General features: G+C 47.8%; 1 protein-coding gene across 1 annotated transcript in view; it reads left to right on the top strand.

Annotated features, from left to right (window-relative positions):
* The window catches only part of ddx10 (DEAD (Asp-Glu-Ala-Asp) box polypeptide 10), an 88,280-nt gene extending 78,141 nt beyond the window's left edge, over nt 1-10,139 (top strand). Inside the window, exons 18-19 of the mRNA XM_080530233.1 lie at nt 3,831-3,991; nt 9,492-10,139. Coding sequence (XP_080386359.1) covers nt 3,831-3,991; nt 9,492-9,687 — 357 coding nt within the window. The 3' untranslated portion in view covers nt 9,688-10,139. The remainder of the gene's footprint in view (nt 1-3,830; nt 3,992-9,491) is intronic.
* The last annotated feature ends 12,361 nt before the right edge of the window (nt 10,140-22,500 follow it).

Raw genomic sequence — 22,500 nt, 5'->3', positions numbered from 1 at the left:
CTGAATATGAGAGGTACATGTCTGCCTCGTCTCTGACTATGAGAGGTACATGTCTGCTGCCTCTGAATATGAGAGGTACATGTCTGCCTCGCCTCTGAATATGAGAGGTACATGTCTGCCTCGTCTCTGAATATGAGAGGTACATGTCTGCCTCGTCTCTGAATATGAGAGGTACATGTCTGCCTCGTCTCTGAATATGAGAGGTACATGTCTGCCTCGTCTCTGAATATGAGAGGTACATGTCTGCTGCCTCTGAATATGAGAGGTACATGTCTGCCTCGTCTCTGAATATGAGAGGTACATGTCTGCTGTCTCTGAATATGAGAGGTACATGTCTGCCTCGTCTCTGAATATGAGAGGTACATGTCTGCCTCGTCTCTGAATATGAGAGGTACATGTCTGCTGCCTCTGAATATGAGAGGTACATGTCTGCCTCGTCTCTGAATATGAGAGGTACATGTCTGCTGCCTCTGAATATGAGAGGTACATGTCTGCTGCCTCGTGGCTCAGCGGCCCTTTGTTGCTGTCTGAATCCCAGCTTGCCCCTTTAAAGGATGAAGGCTGTGTGTGTGAGTGTTGGATGTGTGACAGCAGAAGAGGATTGGGTTTCTAACAGAAGGGATGAATAGTGTTCATGGCCTCTGGCGTAGCAGCGTACACACACACACACACACACAGCAGCTCTACAGTCACACCACAGTGTTACCTTGTACTACCTGCTGACACCACTTGGTTGAATCAAGAAAGGATTCAGATAAGGATCTCAGTGACGTATCTGACTACCTGGTTTCTCTGTCTAGAGGAATGTGCGTCAATACTGCATGTTTTCATCTGGGAGGGGGTGGGGAGGGAGGGGGTGGGAGGGAGGGGGTTGGGAGGGAGGGAGGGGGTGGGGAGGGAGGGGGAGGGGAGGGGGAGGGAGGGAGGGGGGGGGGGTGATCATGGCGTTCGTTGTGTGTCGTGCAGCGTCCTTTGTAGTGAGAGCATTCAACACACTCAACACACTCAACACACTCGACACACTCAACACATTCAACACACTCAACACATTCAACACACTCAACACACTCAACACACACAACACATTCAACACACTCAACACACTCAACACACTCAACACACAACACACTCAACACATTCAACACATTCAACACCTCTCTCTCTGTCTCTCTGTCTCGCTGCCTCTCTGCCTCTCTGCCTCTCTGTCTCTCTGTCTCTCTGTCTCTCTGTCTCTCTGCCTCTCTGTCTCTCTGTCTCTCTCTCTGTGTCTCTCTGCCTCTCTGTCTCTCTGCCTCTCTGTCTCTCTGCCTCTCTGTCTCTCTGTCTCTCTGCCTCTCTGCCTCTCTGCCTCTCTGTCTCTCTGCCTCTCTGTCTCTCTGTCTCTCTGCCTCTCTGTCTCTCTGTCTCTCTCTGCCTCTCTGTCTCTCTCTGCCTCTCTGTCTCTCTGCCTCTCTGTCTCTCTGTCTCTCTGCCTCTCTGTCTCTCTGCCTCTCTGCCTCTCTGTCTCTCTGCCTCTCTGTCTCTCTGCCTCTCTGTCTCTCTGTCTCTCTGCCTCTCTGTCTCTCTGCCTCTCTGTCTCTCTGCCTCTCTGTCTCTCTGCCTCTCTGCCTCTCTGTCTCTCTCTGTCTCTCTGTCTCTCTGCCTCTCTCTCTCTGTCTCTCTGTCTCTCTCTCTGTCTCTCTGTCTCTCTGCCTCTCTGCCTCTCTGCCTCTCTGTCTCTCTGTCTCTCTGTCTCTCTCTCTCTCTCTCTCTCCTCATCTCTCTCTCTCTCTCTCTCTCTCTCTCTCTCTCTCTCTCTCTCTCTCTCCTCATCCCTTCAGTGTATTAAGGACCACAGTAAAACTGTGTTTATTGCTTCTCAATGTCGACATTAATATACACAATATATCATATACACTATAGGGCCTACTGTGTATACTATACTATAGGCCATTCAGTGTGTGTATCAAAATGTCACACACATACACATATACACACCTAACATACACACCTAACACACACACACATACACACCTAACATACACACATACACACCTAACATACACACCAACATACACACCTAACATACACACATACACACCTAACATACACACATACACACCAACATACACACCTAACATACACACATACACACCTAACATACACACATACACACCAACATACACACCTAACATACACACATACACACCTAACATACACACATACACACCTAACATACACACCAACATACACACCTAACATACACACATACACACCTAACATACACACATACACACCAACATACACACCTAACATACACACATACACACCTAACATACACACATACACACCTAACATACACACATACACACCTAACATACACACATACACACCAACATACACACAGACCAATATATAAACATAAACAGAACCATGTACAGTATATACAGGTATCATTTTGTCATCATACATTTTGGAGATTCACAGGTCGTTAGCCACAGTGTAGACACACACACACACACACACACACACACACACACACACAGACACACACACACACACACACACACACTAACCTTCTCTGGGCCCAGGCAGAGCTGAAGCCATATCTCACCCTGCCGTAACCTTGGAGACGTCTGTATTCCAGCAGCTTTCTCTCTGAATACATTTTCATGATATTATGTGTCAGTCCTGCAGCCTCGTGCTCACAGTGTATCACTGCAAGCTGCTTCCTTATGAAAGATAACTTCCAGTAATCAGGCACTAACGCTAACATCAGAACTGACACCAGGGCCTAGCCTAGCCTAGCCTAGCCTAGCCTAGCGCTAACATCAGAACTCATTACAACACTCAGAACACCTTACTGTTGGGATGCTTCTACCTCTGCTGTTTTTATTAATACAGTGATGTCATCGCCGGTGCTAAGTCCAGCCACTGACACCAGGGCCTAGCCTAGCCTAGCCTTGACTGACACCAGGGCCTAGCCTAGCCTAGCCTTGACTGACACCAGGGCCTAGCCTAGCCTAGCCTTGACTGACACCAGGGCCTAGCCTAGCCTAGCCTTGACTGACACCAGGGCCTAGCCTAGCCTAGCCTTGACTGACACCAGGGCCTAGCCTAGCCTAGCCTTGACTGACACCAGGGCCTAGCCTAGCCTAGCCTTGACTGACACCAGGGCCTAGCCTAGCCTAGCCTAGCCTTGACTGACACCAGGGCCTAGCCTAGCCTAGCCTTGACTGACACCAGGGCCTAGCCTAGCCTAGCCTTGACTGACACCAGGGCCTAGCCCAGCCTTGACTGACACCAGGGCCTAGCCCAGCCTTGACTGACACCAGGGCCTAGCCTAGCCTAGCCTTGACTGACACCAGGGCCTAGCCTAGCCTAGCCTTGACTGACACCAGGGCCTAGCCCAGCCTAGCCTTGACTGACACCAGGGCCTAGCCCAGCCTAGCCATGACTGACTCCAGGGCCTAGCCTAGCCTAGCCTTGACTGACACCAGGGCCTAGCCTAGCCTAGCCTAGCCTTGACTGACACCAGGGCCTAGCCTAGCCTAGCCTTGACTGACACCAGGGCCTAGCCTAGCCTAGCCTTGACTGACACCAGGGCCTAGCCTAGCCTAGCCTTGACTGACACCAGGGCCTAGCCTAGCCTAGCCTTGACTGACACCAGGGCCTAGCCTAGCCTAGCCTTGACTGACACCAGGGCCTAGCCTAGCCTAGCCTTGACTGACACCAGGGCCTAGCCTAGCCTAGCCTTGACTGACACCAGGGCCTAGCCCACAGTCATACAGCTGGTCTGCTGCTTGTCTGACCGATCCATTGACTTAACCGTGTCACTTCCTGTCCCCCAGGAGCAGAAGTCTGAGGAGGAGGAGGAGGAGGGAGAGGAGGAGGAGGAGGAGGAGGTGGAGGCGTACGTGGACGTGGCTGAGGGGGAGGAGTTTGACCCCAGCACCCTGCCTGACCCAGACAGGCCCCGCCCAGACTCAGGAGACGAGGAGGACAGCAGCAGGTAAGAACCCTTGTGTGGTGTTCGGGTCAAAACGACCCGTTTTAAATGTTTACTAAAATAGAAATGGTACAAGAATATAATTCTTCAATCTGAAACTCCAGGTTTCCCTGCTACAGGACAGACAGACAGACAGACAGACAGGTTTCCCTGCTACAGGACAGACAGACAGACAGACAGGTTTCCCTGCTACAGGACAGACAGACAGACAGTCAGACAGACAGACAGACAGACAGACAGACAGACAGTCAGACAGACAGTCAGACAGTCAGACAGTCAGACAGACAGACAGACAGACAGGTTTCTCTGTTCTTAAGGACCCGCCATAATCAAATTCAAATTCAGATTCTAGTGGCACATATCTCTGGCCATAATCCGGGTCCTTAAGAAAGAGCAATTCCTTTTCGGCCAATCAGCACCTTTCATTAACGTACCCAAGGAAGTTTAAAGAACGCACTCCCAGTGTTGCCAACTTCCAGAGCCCCTTGGCGACTTAATTAGTCAAAAGCGACCAGCGACAAATCTAACTTGCTTTTCTGGTCATTTGGGGAATTACTGTAAAGCATCTAACATATCCTGTATTCCACGGTTCACGTTACAACCGAGCTCAGGAGAGACGAGTAGGGATACAGTCTATGGCGAGCGAGGGTTGCCGTCTCCTCTCTCCCTCAACACTCACTCCCGCGGCCAGTCTGATAGCAGCCGCGGGGAGCGTACCGTTGTTCCCCGGGTCCTCGCTGGGGGTTCGGGCAAAGTTCGGGAAATAACGGACGGTTGTCATGTGTTTATACAGCATGGATGTTACGTGCCTAATGCCTTTGATGCGCACACTTGCTACTTGCCGCTTTAATCATTGTATTTAGCCCAGGGGTCTTCAACCTTTTTCAACCCAAGGACCCCTTGGACGAGAGACAAACAGAACAGGGACCCCCACATGTAATATATATTTTTAAATGTCTCACATTTTAAAGCCTATAATAACTTTTATATTTACTTCATTCACCTTTTCTTTCACCGTATTAACCTATTTATCTACTGGGTTATTAGCCTATATGTGTTTATGATTGATAAAACGTTCATGCATAATTATGATTGGTTATTATTATTGTTGTTGTTGTTGTTGTTGTTGATGAGGCTTATATTTTCTATTATTATAATTTTTCAACAATGAAACTTTTAGCTTCAGGAAGCCAGGTAGGCCTATGCCTACCTCAGTGAGATGACTGGCCCTGGTTGGTGGTACACAGCTTGTCTATTCTGGGGGAGATGGAGGTTGTCAGGCAGAGCATCATGTCATCCTCAGACTGCTGTCTGGAACGGTATTTGCTCTTCAGGTAGGTGAGGGAGGAGAATCCACTTTCACAAAGATAAGTTGTTGCAAAAGGCAAGAGGCTCATCGAGAACTGGGTGAGAGGCTGTGACTCGTACACATTATAGTGTGTACTGTCTGTGGTTAGGTCGATCAGCTGATCTTCCTCAGCGGCTGTCAGGTTTAGGCGTCGGATGCATTGTCTTTGCATGGAAACCGTATCCATGTCTTGTGCTTTCTCCAAGACTCAGTCTCAGAAAAGTACTTCTCAAATTGACTTTCGAGTGCCTCCAAGTGATCAACAATTGCGCATTTCATGTCAGGCGAGGGCACCGCGGAATCCGCGGAAATGCATTGAAATGCGCAGCCAGCTCCGCGCGGTAGCAGAATCTCGTGGATAGCTGTGCGTAATTCAAAGACGCGCGCCAATACTGATCCACGGGAAAGCCATCTGACCTCGGAATGGTAAAGGAGCGCGTTATAGCGGCGCATAGAGAAGCAAAGAGGCGGGTTTGTTATTATCAAACTAACTAAATTAGTAACGTTATGCTAGTTATTAATTAACGTTAATTTCGCAATGAAGACCGAACTGCAGCGTTTTAGCCAACACCTAGCTTGCTAGACAGGTTTTTTTTTTTCTCTCCAGCTGACGTTATGTGAGACTCTAGAATCATGGGCATCATTTATTTTGTCAATAGTTTTTGTCAAAAGTAGCTTATTATTGCCTATTAATGCTTGTACTTTACTCAATATCATTTTTGTTATATTTTTTAATTCTCACTGATTATTTTGGTGAAAAATGTCAATTATTATGACAAAAATTGGCGGACCCCCTGCAGTACCTCTGCGGACCCCCTAGGGGTCGCGGACCCCCGGTTGAAGACCACTGATTTAGCCTATAGCACAAGTCATGCATTGAATGTAACCTCAAGTGCTGAACAGTATTAAGTAAACCACAATATATTTGCTAAAGCTTAGGGGCGACCGTGCCTTTTGCAGCCATAGACTGTCACTGCCTGGTAATAACAAGGAAGGCCAATGACAGTATCCCGTCTAAAGTTTTTCACCAGCCATGGTGAGTAGGCTAGCATACGTTACCTAGTGACTGACTGACAAGGCTGACTTGACAGTAACGTTACCCATGCAGGCTGAACAATAGCGCGAGACAAATTCTGTGAGGATATTCGCGCGCGGCTCATGTGAGGAATTGCAATTATATTACAGTAACAGTCGCTAACTTGACTGCAAAAGTAATGTAGCCTAGGCTGAAAAATAGCGCCAGACAAACACAGTTTATTCATAACATACGATTATGACGATTATTCAAATAATTAAAATTCTCCACGATTAAGTTATCGCGGGTGTTTTTATCGCGATTAACGATAAAAACGATAATCGTCCCATCCCTACTCTCACCTCTCTCTCTCCTTCAGCTCCTCAACACTTCTCTCACCTCTCTCTCTCCTCCTCCTTCTCTCTCTCTCCTGCTACACTTCTCTCTCTCTCTCTCTCGCACTTCTCTGTCTCGCTTTCTCTTCCTCTCTGTCTCTCTTGAATGAATGAATGAATGAATGGTCTTTATTGTCATTGCTATAGTACAGGTACCAAACAACGAAATTTAGGAGGGGTGGCTCCCCTGGTGCTAGGAAAGAAAAAAAAAAGAAAAACAAGAAGGGAAAGGAGCTGGTTTACATAAATAAAGGCTATGTACACTATCCACTATACTATACTATACAAATAAAACACTGTGCTGTACTCTATGCTATGCTATACCTATTCTAACATTTCCTATCTCTGAACCTTATGTACCCTAGGGTTGTCATATTGCACATAGTGTTATTGCACATTCATTTAAAGTGTCGCAGTTTGCAGGTTTGAAATGTTCACAGTTGTGTTTCAGTGTTGCACTCTGTCTTCCTCTCTGTCTCTCTCTGTCTCTCTCTCTGTCTCTCTTCCTCTCTGGACCCACCCCCTCCTCCTCCTCCTCCCCACCGTCTCTTTCTCATCTCTCGTCCTCTCTCTCTCCCACTCACTCTCTTTTCTTCTATCCTCTCTCTCTCTCTCCCTCTCCCAGGGTATTAACAGCAGCACTAGAGCTCCGCTGGCACATTTCCACCCACCCACTATCTGTAGAGAACCCCCCTGCCCCCCCACCCCCGTGCTGCTGTTTTATGGCCTGACCATTGTTACAGAGCAGTGAGGATATACTCCTTTACTACACCCATATACCCTGACTGACACCAGGGCCTAGCCTAGCCTAGGGTTAGGGTTAGCCTAGCCTAGCCACCAGAGCCTTACCGTACATATCAAATGAAACATTCCTGCCATCAGTTGTTGACCTCATCCGTAGCTCGCAGGAACATGAGTTATAATATATATATATATGAATGATTTATAGGGTTGTATAAGAACTGGGATGGATTGATGTCCCTAAGACAACACACTCCCCAGGACACAGGGTTGACAGTAGTAAGCATGTGCTGTGCTGCTATGTTCTGACCGTGGGGGAGCCGCTGATCAACGTACAGCAGCAGTTCTCATCCCCCCCCTCCTCCCCCCACGTTCCAGCTCTGTGTTAATTATGCATCACCAGCAGGAGGATAGCAGCGTGGCCTAGCCTTGTCTGACTCCAGGGGCTAGCCTAGCCTAGCCTTGCCTGACTCCAGGGCCTAGCCTAGCCTTGCCTGACTCCAGGGCCTAGCCTAGCCTAGCCTTGACTGACACCAGGGGCTAGCCTAGCCTAGCCTAGCCTTGACTGACTCCAGGGCCTAGCCTAGCCTAGCCTAGCCTTGACTGACACCAGGGTCTAGCCTAGCCTTGACTGACACCAGGGCCTAGCCTAGCCTAGCCACCAGAGCCTTACCGTACATATCAAATGAAACATTCCTGCCATCAGTTGTTGACCTCATTCCAGCCTCCATCACATCCCACCAACCCTCTGGTCCCCCGGAGGAAACGCCTTGAATCATTCAGCTGTGATGTGAAATGAGGCTGAGCATGATTTCTCCAAACAACCCAGGCAGAAGTATATAGTGTATTATATAGTGTATGGCACTCATGCATACAGCAGCATTTACCACCAGTCAACCCGTTACTGAGAGCCTTAACCCTCAGGGAGAGAAACTGCCTGCAAGTGTTACTGGTCTGATTGTTGTTCTCAGCCGAGTGTGTCTGTGTGTAAGACGAGTGTGTGTGTGTGTGTGTGTGTGTGTGTGTGTGTGTGTGTGTGTGTGTGTGTGTCTGTGTGTGTGTGTCTGTGTGTGTGTGTGTCTGTGTGTCTGTGTGTCTGTGTGTGTGTGTGTGTAAGACTGTCAGTGTGTCTGTGTGTAAGACTGTCAGTGTGTCTGTGTGTCAGACTGTCAGTGTGTCTGTGTGTCAGACTGTCAGTGTGTCTGTGTGTCAGACTGTCAGTGTGTCTGTGTGTCAGACTGTCAGTGTGTCTGTGTGTCAGACTGTCAGTGTGTCTGTGTGTCAGACTGTCAGTGTGTCTGTGTGTCAGACTGTCAGTGTGTCTGTGTGTCAGACTGTCAGTGTGTCTGTGTGTCAGACTGTCAGTGTGTCTGTGTGTCAGACTGTCAGTGTGTCTGTGTGTCAGACTGTCAGTGTGTCTGTGTGTCAGACTGTCAGTGTGTCTGTGTGTCAGACTGTCAGTGTGTCTGTGTGTCAGACTGTCAGTGTGTCTGTGTGTCTGTGTGTCTGTGTGTCTGTGTGTGTGTGTGTGTGTCTGTGTGTCTGTGTGTGTGTGTGTGTGTCTGTGTGTCAGACGCTACCTGGCTGCTGAAGGGTTTTTCTGTTGGTTTCTCCGTTCAGAAATTACAACACTTCTGCACCTCTATTTCAGTGCACTAAAAGTAATGGGACAGATTAATATAATGTCCTAAAATGTTATTATCAGGAAATTAAAAAGCATCTTCAAATGTATCTAAATCTGAAGGTTGACTTGGCCAGTCAAGAACTGCCCTGGTGTCAGTCAAGGCTAAGCTAGGCTAGGCTAGGCTATACTATTCCCAGATAAGGCTGCTGTGTGTTAACCACTGCTCCTCTCTCTGTGTGTTAACTGTGTGTTTGTGTAGTGTGTGTAGTGTGTGTAGTGTGTGTTAACCATCGCTGCTCCTCTCTCTGTGTGTTAACTGTGTGTGTGTAGTGTGTGTAGTGTGTGTAGTGTGTGTTAACCATCTCTCTCTCTCTCTGAAGCCTCCCTGCAGGGAAACGCCCCCACAGCGCCAGCAGTGAGGAGGAAGAGGAGGAGCCAACAGCAGGAAGCAGGAAGAAGCCCAGGCGCCATGCCGCCCCCTCCGCCACCCTGGACACCCTGGACACCCTGGACACGGGTCTGTCCCTGGCCGAGGACGAGGCCTTGGTGCTGCACCTCCTGGGGACCCGCAGCTAGAGACCCAACATGGAGGACGTTCACTCTGCGGTTACTCTGACGTTACTCTGACGTTACTCTGACGTTACTCTGACGTTACTCTGTCTGCCGTTACTCTGACGTTATTCTGCGGTTACTCTGCCGTTACTCTGACGTTATTCTGCGCTCTGTGGATCTGAAGATACGTGTCTACTCATTGTTCAGAGGTTTACCAGTATTTGGAGAAACTTATCAAGATTCAGAGATATTCTTACATGTCAAATAAAGATTTTTCAGTCAGGTAACTTGAGATTGTTGCATTGAGATAACCTCTAGTGTTTTTCCATCTTAACGTTATTGTGTAAACCAGATTGACTCTTGAAGGGTGTGTTACCGTAGTGTGTGTTAGTTCACTGGCACACTTGAACAGTAATCTACTTCAGTAACGATGGTTGTATGATGTTGCATTCAGTAGTTATATGGTTATGTAATGACTGGACCTTGGTTGAAATGATTAAATCTCTGATCTCCATGCAGGTGTAATGTGTCGTCCATTCAGTTACTTGGTAAAGCTCGTAACCCATCTTCATGTTTTTCATTTTAGAGTCCAAAAAAGCAACATCCACACACTCAAATCTGTGCAAAAAAATGCTGTTTACCATCTTCAGATAAAGAAGTTCTATGACAGAAAGCAATAAGCTACGTTTATTAGCCCAGATGTGAGTGTGAGGATGCTGCTGTTCTGCAGCACCTCAGCTCAGTCTGATCCCAGACCAGGTGGGATTCTCACTATTACCTTTTTCATTTTACTAATTAATTAGAATTGTAAATTAATTTGGCACATTCAAATGGAATTCATGTTGAATCCGTCGACCCCCTCAGCGTTTATCTCCAGCAGGCTAATAAGTAAGTGAGGAAGTAAAATGGTATTTATATAGCAGCACCCTTCTCAGCACGAATGCACAGGGTGCTTTACATATGCTAATAGGCTAATAGCTATAACAGGCTAACACATTATAACACATGTACATTGTGCAGGCCTGTTTTTTTTTCCTGTCTCACTGTTTTGTGTTAAATTTCCTCTTGCTGCCTTAGTGGCACTATTGTTTTACTACATCACACTGTCTCCCCATCACTCCTCTACCCCCCCTTTCTTATCTCTCTCTCTCTCACTCTCTCATCCACCTGCTCTCTGCTTCACGCTCTCTCTCCCTCCCTCCTTCGCTGTGGCCTGTTTCCTAGAGCTGCCCCCCCCCCACCCTGGCCTGACGCCCCTCCCCCCCCCACCCTGGCCTGACGCCCCTCCCCCCCTGGCCTGACGCCCCCCCCCACCCTGGCCTGACGCCCCTCCCCCCCCACCCTGGCCTGACGCCCCTCCCCCCCCCCACCCTGGCCTGACGCCCCCCCCCCCCACCCACCCTGGCCTGACGCCCCCCCCACCCTGGCCTGACGCCCCTCCCCCCCCCCCCAGCCCCGTCAACACACTAATGTAACACCCCTCTGTCCTTCCTGTCTGTCCTTCCTGTCTATCTCTCTGTCCTTCCTGTCTATCTCTCTGTCCTTCCTGTCTGTCTCTCTGTCCTTCCTGTCTATCTCTCTGTCCTTCCTGTCTATCTCTCTGTCCTTCCTGTCTGTCTCTCTGTCCTTCCTGTCTGTCTCTCTGTCCTTCCTGTCTATCTCTCTGTCCTTCCTGTCTGTCTCTCTGTCCTTCCTGTCTATCTCTCTGTCCTTCCTGTCTGTCCTTCCTGTCTATCTCTCTGTCCTTCCTGTCTATCTCTCTGTCCTTCCTGTCTATCTCTCTGTCCTTCCTGTCTATCTCTCTGTCCTTCCTGTCTGTCTCTCTGTCCTTCCTGTCTATCTCTCTGTCCTTCCTGTCTGTCCTTCCTGTCTGTCTCTCTGTCCTTCCTGTCTATCTCTCTGTCCTTCCTGTCTGTCTCTCTGTCCTTCCTGTCTATCTCTCTGTCCTTCCTGTCTGTCTCTGTCCTTCCTGTCTGTCTCTCTGTCCTTCCTGTCTGTCTGTCTCTCTGTCCTTCCTGTCTGTCTCTCTGTCCTTCCTGTCTGTCTGTCTCTCTGTCCTTCCTGTCTATCTCTCTGTCCTTCCTGTCTGTCTCTCTGTCCTTCCTGTCTATCTCTCTGTCCTTCCTGTCTATCTCTCTGTCCTTCCTGTCTGTCCTTCCTGTCTATCTCTCTGTCCTTCCTGTCTATCTCTCTGTCCTTCCTGTCTGTCTCTCTGTCCTTCCTGTCTATCTCTCTGTCCTTCCTGTCTATCTCTCTGTCCTTCCTGTCTATCTCTCTGTCCTTCCTGTCTGTCTCTCTGTCCTTCCTGTCTATCTCTCTGTCCTTCCTGTCTATCTCTCTGTCCTTCCTGTCTATCTCTCTGTCCTTCCTGTCTATCTCTCTGTCCTTCCTGTCTGTCTCTCTGTCCTTCCTGTCTATCTCTCTGTCCTTCCTGTCTGTCTCTCTGTCCTTCCTGTCTGTCCTTCCTGTCTATCTCTCTGTCCTTCCTGTCTATCTCTCTGTCCTTCCTGTCTGTCTCTCTGTCCTTCCTGTCTATCTCTCTGTCCTTCCTGTCTGTCTCTCTGTCCTTCCTGTCTGTCTCTCTGTCCTTCCTGTCTGTCTGTCTCTCTGTCCTTCCTGTCTGTCTCTCTCTCCTTCCTGTCTGTCTGTCTCTCTGTCCTTCCTGTCTATCTCTCTGTCCTTCCTGTCTGTCTCTCTGTCCTTCCTGTCTGTCTCTCTGTCCTTCCTGTCTGTCTGTCTCTCTGTCCTTCCTGTCTATCTCTCTGTCCTTCCTGTCTGTCTCTCTGTCCTTCCTGTCTGTCTGTCTCTCTGTCCTTCCTGTCTATCTCTCTGTCCTTCCTGTCTATCTCTCTGTCCTTCCTGTCTGTCTGTCTCTCTGTCCTCTGTAGTCTGTCAGTGTAACAGTCCTGTAGTGTAACAGTGTAACAGTCCTGTAGTGTAACAGTGTAACAGTCCTGTAGTGTAACAGTGTAACAGTCCTGTAGTGTAACAGTGTAACAGTCCTGTAGTGTAACAGTGTAACAGTCCTGTAGTGTAACAGTGTAACAGTCCTGTAGTGTAACAGTGTAACAGTCCTGTAGTGTAACAGTGTAACAGTCCTGCAGTGTAACAGTGTAACAGTGTAACAGTCCTGCAGTGTAACAGTGTAACAGTCCTGTAGTGTAACAGTGTAACAGTCCTGTAGTGTAACAGTGTAACAGTCCTGCAGTGTAACAGTGTAACAGTGTAACAGTGTAACAGTCCTGTAGTGTAACAGTGTAACAGTGTAACAGTCCTGTAGTGTAACAGTGTAACAGTGTAACAGTGTAACAGTCCTGCAGTGTAACAGTGTAACAGTCCTGTAGTGTAACAGTGTAACAGTCCTGTAGTGTAACAGTCCTGCAGTGTAACAGTGTAACAGTGTAACAGTGTAACAGTCCTGTAGTGTAACAGTGTAACAGTGTAACAGTCCTGTAGTGTAACAGTGTAACAGTGTAACAGTGTAACAGTGTAACAGTCCTGTAGTGTCTCAGTGTCTCAGTGAAGCACAGCAGCAGCAGCATTCTCATCCACAGCCATTTTCCAGTAATGCAGAAATAGAAAGGCACCAAATGTCTATTGTTTCCTCACTGCTGAGAACGGCCTCCCTCCCCCTCCCCCCTCCCCCCCTCCCCCTCCCCCCTCCCTCCCCCCTCCCTCCCCCTCCCCCTCCCCCTCCCCCCTCCCCTCTCCCCCCCTCTCCCTCCCTCCCCCTTCCCCCTCCCTCCCTCTGTCATGGTAATTGTATCATTCTAGTGGAGAGGCCGTTCAGAGACGACTTCTCACAAGTGCATAGCAATTTGGTTCCTCCTCCCTAAACACTTCTGCTTTCCTTCCAAAACATGTTTGATGTCGTTGCCTCCCTCTCATTTTAACAGTGACATGCCTGTGTCGTTTGCAGAATGTATCTAGTTTATAGTTTAACCACTTGAAGTTGGGCCCTAATTTTAGAAAATTAAGCAGAAGTAGCATCACCACTCACCCCCTTCACTCTCACCCCCCCTCCCCCCTCACTCTCACCCCCCCACCCACCCCTCACTCTCACACCCCACCCCCACCTCTCACACCCCGCCCCCTCCCTCGCTGGGCTCTGAGTGACTCAGGAGAGAAGGCTAGATTAGAGGGTTTTAACGCAGAGTCTCTGTCCTCTGTCTGTCCTCTCACGCTAACACATCTACATAATTATAGAGGGGGGGGCAGGGGGGGAAATGCAGGAGACAGAGCAGTGAAGTGTGTTCAGGCGGGGGGGGGGGGGTGTTCCTCCGCTGTGACCTTATCAAACCAGCCGGAGCCCAGCCCAGGGCAGTGATGAATGGAGCTGATGAAGTTTGTTTGTGTGCAGGAGGGAAGGAGAGGGGGGGGGGGGGAGCGGGGAGGAGGAGAGGAGGGAAGGAGAGGGGAGAAGGCGGCAAGGCGGATAGAGCCAGCTCCTTTACTTTGTGGCTGTCTGGGTCCACAGTGATCCATCAGCGCTGGTGGGTTTATGAAGAGTCCTGTCCACTCGCCTGCTAGCCAGCCAGACAGACAGATGCCTTGACCCACCATTCGGTTGTTAAGTCGTGACGTGTTTCCGGGTCCAAAGTTGGCTGAGGCGCTCTCTTTGAAATAATAATAATAATTCATTATATTTGTATAGCGCTTTTCCGAGGCTCAAAGACGCTGACAAATATGGGGAAAACTGGAAAGTGCTGCTGTGTCCCTTGTTGTATGAATAGATCCCAGTCTAAAAAACTATTGAACTGTCATTCTACCGCTGTAGTACTCTGGTACTCTGGTGCTTTAGTACACTGGTACTCTGATGCTTTAGTACACTGGTACTCTGGTGCTTTAGTACACTGGTACTCTGGTGCTTTAGTACACTGGTACTCTGGTGTTTTAGTACACTGGTACTCTGGTGCTTTAGTACACTGGTACTCTGGTGCTTTAGTACACTGGTACTCTGGTGCTTTAGTACACTGGTACTCTGGTGCTTTAGTACACTGGTACTCTGGTGCAGGGAATTTCTGGTTTGGACCCGGAAATTGCTAAACGTCACGTTTGATGTCAGACTTAACAACCGATTTGAGACACATGCCTTTAATGTCCAACCCACCCAGGACATGTCTGGACGTCCTGTAACATGACCACTTATTAGCCCAGCTTGGTTAACTAATACAGTATAAGTACTGTTTGTTTGTACCTTGGGATTAGAGTAAGGTCGCCTGATTAGCCCTGGACCAGGGGGGTACTCCATCAACACCGCCAAAGGAAAATCCAGGCTTATCCAAGTCTCGTGAGACATATCCAAATAAGCCTGGATTTGTTTGATAAGCCTGGCTTATGTGATAAACGTTCACTTTATTAGGAACACCCCTCTGACGAGCTAGAGCATTATGACCTCCTGCCTGACGCGCTGTTGGGCCTCCGTGTGCTGCCAGAACAGCTGAGGCACCAAGGCATGGACGTCTGCAGGTGGAGGTGGAGGTGGAGGTGTCTGAGGGGTTTTAACCGCCGATCTGCCAACCTTGTGATCATTAGACGCCAGCTCTAGACACAGCCTCTACCTCCTGAGACACAGCCTCTACCTCCTGAGACACAGCCTCTACCTCCTGAGACACAGCCTCTACCTCCTGCAGTGATGCCGGTAACGCGATACTAAGTATCGCGATACTCTAATCTGATTACTTTTCCCAGTAACGACTATTCTATCGCGATACTATTTCCAAATCAGTAATCTGATTAAAGTTACTTATTCGAGTGACTGTGCGTTACTATTGCGTTACTACCTCATAACTTAGGCTAAATGCAGTATTTCTTTGTAATGTTCGATAGTAAACAAACATTTATTGCTTTTCTCGCGTCTTGGGGAGTGACGTCAGTGATCACGTTTTCAACACGAGGTGCAGCAGAATCGCTCACGTGTATCACCACGCTGATTGCACAGTGTAAACAGAAGCGTATAATGGAGCGAGAACAGAGATATGCGTTAAATAGCTGGAAATATAGGGATTATTTTGAGTTTGTGTCAGCAAAGGATGACAAGAACATAAATGTTCGTTGTACACTCTGTGCTGGCAAGAAAATATTGTCCTGTGGTAAAAGCCTGAATGGTCAGGGTAGGTTTTAGGTTTTGTGAAACCCCTCCTTGCTAGTTACTGTTAAGGGGAGGCTACCCCCCCTAGACTTTGCCAATAGGCAAAAAAAGAAAGAAAATAGATATCACTATGAACACATTCCCAGTTTGTTATGTACATAAAAACTATGAAAAAATGTATTGCAAGTTTTCTGAATTTATTATTGTTTATGTTTATTATGCAAATTAGATGCTAATTGGACCCAAATCTCCAGGATCACTCACACCATCATATTTGTCAATTTTTTTATTTTTTTATTTTATTTATGTTGACACATAAGAAAACAAACTTTGCACACAGCAGATTGTGTCTATGTCCTCGTATCAGCCCATACATCAGGAAATACTGTCCATAGTCATAAAAAAATCTATTTTCGCCATGGTTTTGGTATAAAATGTACTATAAACAGGGCTATGAATGATATATCATCAAACTCTTGTGTGCAGAGAAGCAGAATATGGATAGGAAGAAATGTGGAAAGTTTGGTCTGTTTTGGTGCAAGGAAAATCCTTGTGTGTGGACAAGTGTGTGGACAAACACATAAAAACAAATTTTCGGGAAAACAGACTCAAAGTTTTGTATTGTGAAATATGAAACATTTTTATTTGAAACTGCTATTCACAAACACAAAACCTAATCAAACCATTAGCAATAAACATCCTAAACACCTGACTGATAACTGAATAACATAAACTGAACAGAAATGCACACAGGCTACAAATAGTGGCTGTTATGGAATAGAAAGTGTCTCCCTCTCTCACAAACCTCTGGCACCACCATGTAATCAGCACACAGAACTCCAGCCAGCCACACACACACACACACACACACACACACACACACACACACACACACACACACACACACACACACACACACACACACACACACACACACACACACACACACACACACACACACACACTTGTGTCAAGCCTAGTTACAGAACCTGGTACTGGTGTGTGAGCACATCTGCCTCTCCTGTGTGTGAGAGAGGGACAGAACCTGGTACTGGCGCCGCAACCGAGTCGGGGCTCGGATATGTGTTCGGCGGGCCCGAGCCGATTCAGGAAATATTAGAACGGCGTCTGTGGCTCGTACGGTTGCGACGCAGCGGTACTTTGACCTGAAGTGCCTAGGCCGAGAAGCCTGAATTTGAGTTATTTTTAAATGCTTTTCGGTCAGCGCGGCCGTTCCGAGGCGCAGAGACGCACCGTTTTCGACGAGGTCATTCGTAAGGGGCTTGGCACCCGTACTCTGTCGAGTTTTTTCTGCTAGGCGCGACCGAAGATGTTCGACATTTGTGAAAACCAGACCTCTAGCTCACTCAGGAGGGGAGTTATGAATTCTGGCCACAGGAGGCCATACAATGGGCTAGAGACTTGAAATCACTTTTGTCTGAAAGCTGGCATCCCACTGATGGTGTGTGTCTTTTTCTGTTCCCCTGGCTACATAGGAAGTGTCCCAAAAGTGTCCCTAAAGTTCAGTAGGTCGCCAATGTTAAACGGCTGAGTGGAGAGGCTAGTTCCGCCTTCCGCGTCACATGGGACACGACAACCAATCACATTCGAGAATTTTCGCATCAACCAATAGAATCGCGTATTCTAAAAGAATGCAACCTATCTATTTTAGTGATTGGTTGCTGATACAAGGGGCGTTGTAAATTTTGGAAGCGGCCATTTTGAGCACAAGAAACACATCTTTCAAACAAGGCCAGGCTTGATGTATTTCAGACAGCAGCCGTTTCGGTAACGCTGTGCGTAAACTACTAACTTTTGGCGAATTTATGAGGATTTTACGGACGCATGCACCACAATCAAGTAAAATAAACAACCAAATGTGTTTTTGTCGACGTTGTATTGTCACTAATATGAAAGAAAACATGTTTAGGAGGCAAAAGAGCAACTCATCTCAAAATCGGGGAAAAATGGGAAATTGCGTTTTGAGGGGGGTAGCCCCACTTAAATAAAGATTATATTTATTTTATTGTTTAAAAACAAGTATTTATGTTGGGTGAGGCAAAGAAAGACTCTTTATTTTGTTGTTTTAAGTTATTGTTTAAAGTTTAATTATGTAATTTAAGTTACTGTTAAAATAAAGTGAGTTTTGGCAAAACCAGTTTTCATTTTTATGTTGCGGGTGGGGGGGGGGGGGGGGGGGTCGGGTGCCTAGGCAGCTGCCAATAGTAACTAAAAAAGTAACTAGTAATCTAACTTAGTTACTTTTAAAATCAAGTAATCAGTAAAGTAACTAGATTACTTTTTAAAGGAGTAATCAGTAATCAGTAATCAGAATACTTTTTCAAAGTAACTGTGGCAACACTGACCTCCTGAGACACAGCCTCTACCTCCTGAGACACAGCCTCTACCTCCTGAGACACAGCCTCTACCTCCTGAGACACAGCCTCTACCTCCTGAGACACAGCCTCTACCTCCTGAGACACAGCCTCTACCTCCTGAGACACAGCCTCTACCTCCTGAGACACAGCCTCTACCTCCTGAGACACAGCCTCTACCTCCTGAGACACAGCCTCTACCTCCTGAGACACAGCCTCTACCTCCTGGACACAGCCTCTACCTCCTGAGACACGGCCTCTACCTCCTAAGACACGGCCTCTACCTCCTGAGACACGGCCTCTACCTCCTGAGACACGGCCTCTACCTCCTGAGACACAACCTCTACCTCCTGAGACACAACCTCTACCTCCTGAGACACAACCTCTACCTCCTGAGACACAGCCTCTACCTCCTGAGACACAGCCTCTACCTCCTGAGACACAGCCTCTACCTCCTGAGACACAGCCTCTACCTCCTGAGACACAACCTCTACCTCCTGAGACACAGCCTCTACCTCCTGAGACACAACCTCTACCTCCTGAGACACAGCCTCTACCTCCTGAGACACAACCTCTACCTCCTGAGACACAACCTCTACCTCCTGAGACACAGCCTCTACCTCCTGAGACACAGCCTCTACCTCCTGAGACACAGCCTCTACCTCCTGAGACACAGCCTCTACCTCCTGAGACACAGCCTCTACCTCCTGAGACACAGCCTCTACCTCCTGAGACACAGCCTCTACCTCCTGAGACTCTTTCCTCCCCTGCCCATCTCTCCTGCATCCAACACATCAACTTCAACAACCGACTGTTCACTTGCTGCCTAATACGTCCCTCCCCTTGACAGGCGCCATGGTAACAAGATAATCAACGTTGTTCACTTCACCTGTCAGTGGTCATAGTGTTTTGTCTCGTCAGTGTAACGCTGGGCAGGGCCTCCCTTTGCTCTCTAAACAGCCTCACTTCTTCATGGCATTGATTCCAAAAGATGTTGGAAACATTCCTTTGAGATTCTGTTCCATGACGACATGATTCTGTTCCATGACGACATGATTCTGGTCCATGACGACATGATTCTGGTCCATGACGACATGATTCTGTTCCATGACGACATGATTCTGTTCCATGACGACATGATTCTGTTCCATGACGACATGATTCTGTTCCATGACGACATGATTCTGGTCCATGACGAAATGATTCTGTTCCATGACGACATGATTCTGGTCCATGACGACATGATTCTGGTCCATGACGACATGATTCTGTTCCATGACGACATGATTCTGTTCCATGACGACATGATTCTGTTCCATGACGACATGATTCTGTTCCATGACGACATGATTCTGTTCCATGACGACATGATTCTGTTCCATGACGACATGATTCTGGTCCATGACGACATGATTCTGTTCCATGACGACATGATTCTGGTCCATGACGACATGATTCTGGTCCATGACGACATGATTCTGTTCCATGACGACATGACTGCGTCACGCAAATGAAGATGTCATTTCAACAGACGTCTGCTCATAGTAATAAACTGCAGTCATCTGTATGGCCCTGGGTAGAGCAGTGTGATTAACATCGGTAACATTTCACTGTGTGTGAAGAGTTCATCACATTTCAGAGTGTGTGAAGGTTTCACACTTGTAAATATTGTTTTGCCCTTTTCCACATCAACTAATCCATTAATCCATCATGGCAATAACAACAATGATTCCATCTGCTTGTTAAAGACTGAGACACAAACCATAGCAAGCCCCCCTCCCCCCTCCACACACACACACACACACACACACACACACACACACACACACACACACACACACACACACACACAGTTATGTCATGGGATGGGTGATGTGGCTTTTCCATGTCAAGTGTTCCCTTCCCTCTATTCCCTCCTGATGTTGGAGTCAGTCAGGGCTGAGTGATTGTCTGGTCGTGTGTCTTATTAAAAAAACTAAGGTTTGATTATATAAACCGCGCCGGGAAGCACTCACAGTGCTCCTTCATACTGGTCGAGTAATAACAGGGAAATATGAAGGGATTTCTTTGGGACGATGACTAATTAAAGGCTAAACGAAGTTAAATTCATAGACCACTTCCTCTCCTTACTGGCCCAGTCGTGTGTTACCTGGAGAGTAAAGTTCCTTTAGGGTTACGGATGAGCGTCCTCCCTCTCTCAGACAGGATGTGGGAGCGGTACGGTTCAGGAATGAGAGATAAAGAAGAGATCGGCCTTGTTCAGAGATCGGCCGTGTTCAGAGATCGGCCGTGTTCAGAGATCGGCCGTGTTCAGAGATCGGCCTTGTTCAGAGATCGGCCGTGTTCAGAGATCGGCCGTGTTCAGCTAAATCGTATTCCTACGCCGGCTCATGTCCCCCGCTAATGTTTAGATTTCTCAATGGGCCATGTCAGTGTCTCTACTGAGCTGTTTCACTCAGAGGAACACGTCCTGCACGGCTGTCAGGCAATACAACCCTACTAGACAATTACCCTGGTCATTTACTAATGGTCTAGGGGTATTAGAGTCTAGGGGTATTAAGGTGTTGGGGTATTAGGGTGTAGGGGTATTAGGGTGTAGGGGTATTAGAGTCTAGGGGTATTAAGGTGTTGGGGTATTAGGGTGTAGGGGTATTAGGGTGTAGGGGTATTAGGGTCTAGGGGTATTAGGGTGTAGGGGTATTAGGGTCTAGGGGTATTAGGGTCTAGGGGTATTAGGGTCTAGGGGTATTAGAGTCTAGGGGTATTAGGGTGTAGGGGTATTAGGGTCTAGGGGTATTAGGGTCTAGGGGTATTAGGGTGTAGGGGTATTAGAGTCTAGGGGTATTAGGGTGTAGGGCTATTAGGGTGTAGGGGTATTAGGGTCTAGGGGTATTAGGGTGTAGGGGTATTAGGGTGTAGGGGTATTATGGTCTAGGGGTATTAGGGTGTAGGGGTATTAGGGTCTAGGGGTATTAGGGTGTAGGGGTATTAGGGTCTAGGGGTATTATGGTGTAGGGGTATTAGGGTGTAGGGGTATTAGGGTGTAGGGGCATTAGGGTGTAGGGGTATTAGGGTCTAGGGGTATTAGGGTGTAGGGGTATTAGGGTCTAGGGGTATTAGGGTCTAGGGGTATTAGAGTCTAGGGGTATTAGGGTGTAGGGGTATTAGGGTCTAGGGGTATTAGGGTCTAGGGGCATTAGGGTGTAGGGGTATTAGGGTGTAGGGGTATTAGAGTGTAGGGGCATTAGGGTGTAGGGGTATTACGGTGTAGGGGTATTAGGGTGTAGGGGTATTAGGGTGTAGGGGTCTAGGGGTATTAAGGTCTAGGGGTATTAAGGTCTAGGGGTATTAGGGTGTAGGGGTATTAAAACGTTACCTTTTCTTTTACTGTTTTCCCCTGCTTTTATATTCATTCTATGCTATGTTTTATTATATCCACTTCATGTTCTTATTCCTGTTGTAAAGCACTTTGAGCTGCATTTCTTGTATGAAAGGTGCTATATAAATAAAGCTTTACTTACTTACTTACTAAGGTCTAGGGGTCTAGGGGTATTAGGGTGTAGGGGTATTAAGGTCTAGGGGTATTAGGATGTAGGGGTATTAAGGTCTAGGGGTATTAGGGTGTAGGGGTATTAGGGTGTAGGGGTATTAGGGTCTAGGGGTATTAGGATGTAGGGGTATTAAGGTCTAGGGGTATTAGGGTGTAGGGGTATTAGGGTCTAGGGGTATTAGGGTGTAGGGGTATTAAGGTCTAGGGGTATTAGGGTGTAGGGGTATTAGGGTCTAGGGGTATTAGGGTCTAGGGGTATTAGGGTTAGGGGTATTAAGGTCTAGGGGTATTAGGGTGTAGGGGTATTAGGGTGTAGGGGTATTAGGGTGTAGGGGTATTAGGGTCTAGGGGTATTAAGGTCTAGGGGTATTAGGGTCTAGGGGTATTAAGGTCTAGGGGTATTAGGGTCTAGGGGTATTAAGGTCTAGGGGTATTAGGGTGTAGGGGTATTAGGGTGTATGGGTATTAAGGTCTAGGGGTATTAGGGTGTAGGGGTATTAGGGTGTAGGGGTATTAAGGTCTAGGGGTATTAGGGTGTAGGGGTATTAAGGTCTAGGGGTATTAAGGTCTAGGGGTATTATGGTGTAGGGGTATTAGGGTGTAGGGGTATTAGGGTGTAGGGGTATTAGGGTGTAGGGGTATTATGGTGTAGGGGTATTAGGGTGTAGGGGTATTAGGGTGTAGGGGTATTAGGGTGTAGGGGTATTAGGGTGTAGGGGTATTAGGGTGTAGGGGTATTAGGGTGTAGGGGTATTAGGGTTAGGGTTAGGTTATGTACACGTTCCTCCAGTAACCATGCTGTGGATACATTCATTCATCTA

The sequence above is a fragment of the Nansenia antarctica genome, assembly GCF_963989245.1.
Source record: "Nansenia antarctica genome assembly, chromosome: 4".
NCBI classification, from domain to species: domain Eukaryota; kingdom Metazoa; phylum Chordata; class Actinopteri; order Argentiniformes; family Microstomatidae; genus Nansenia; species Nansenia antarctica.
The sequence above is the reverse complement of the archived record's forward strand: the minus strand, read 5'-3'. Positions and strand labels throughout refer to the sequence as shown.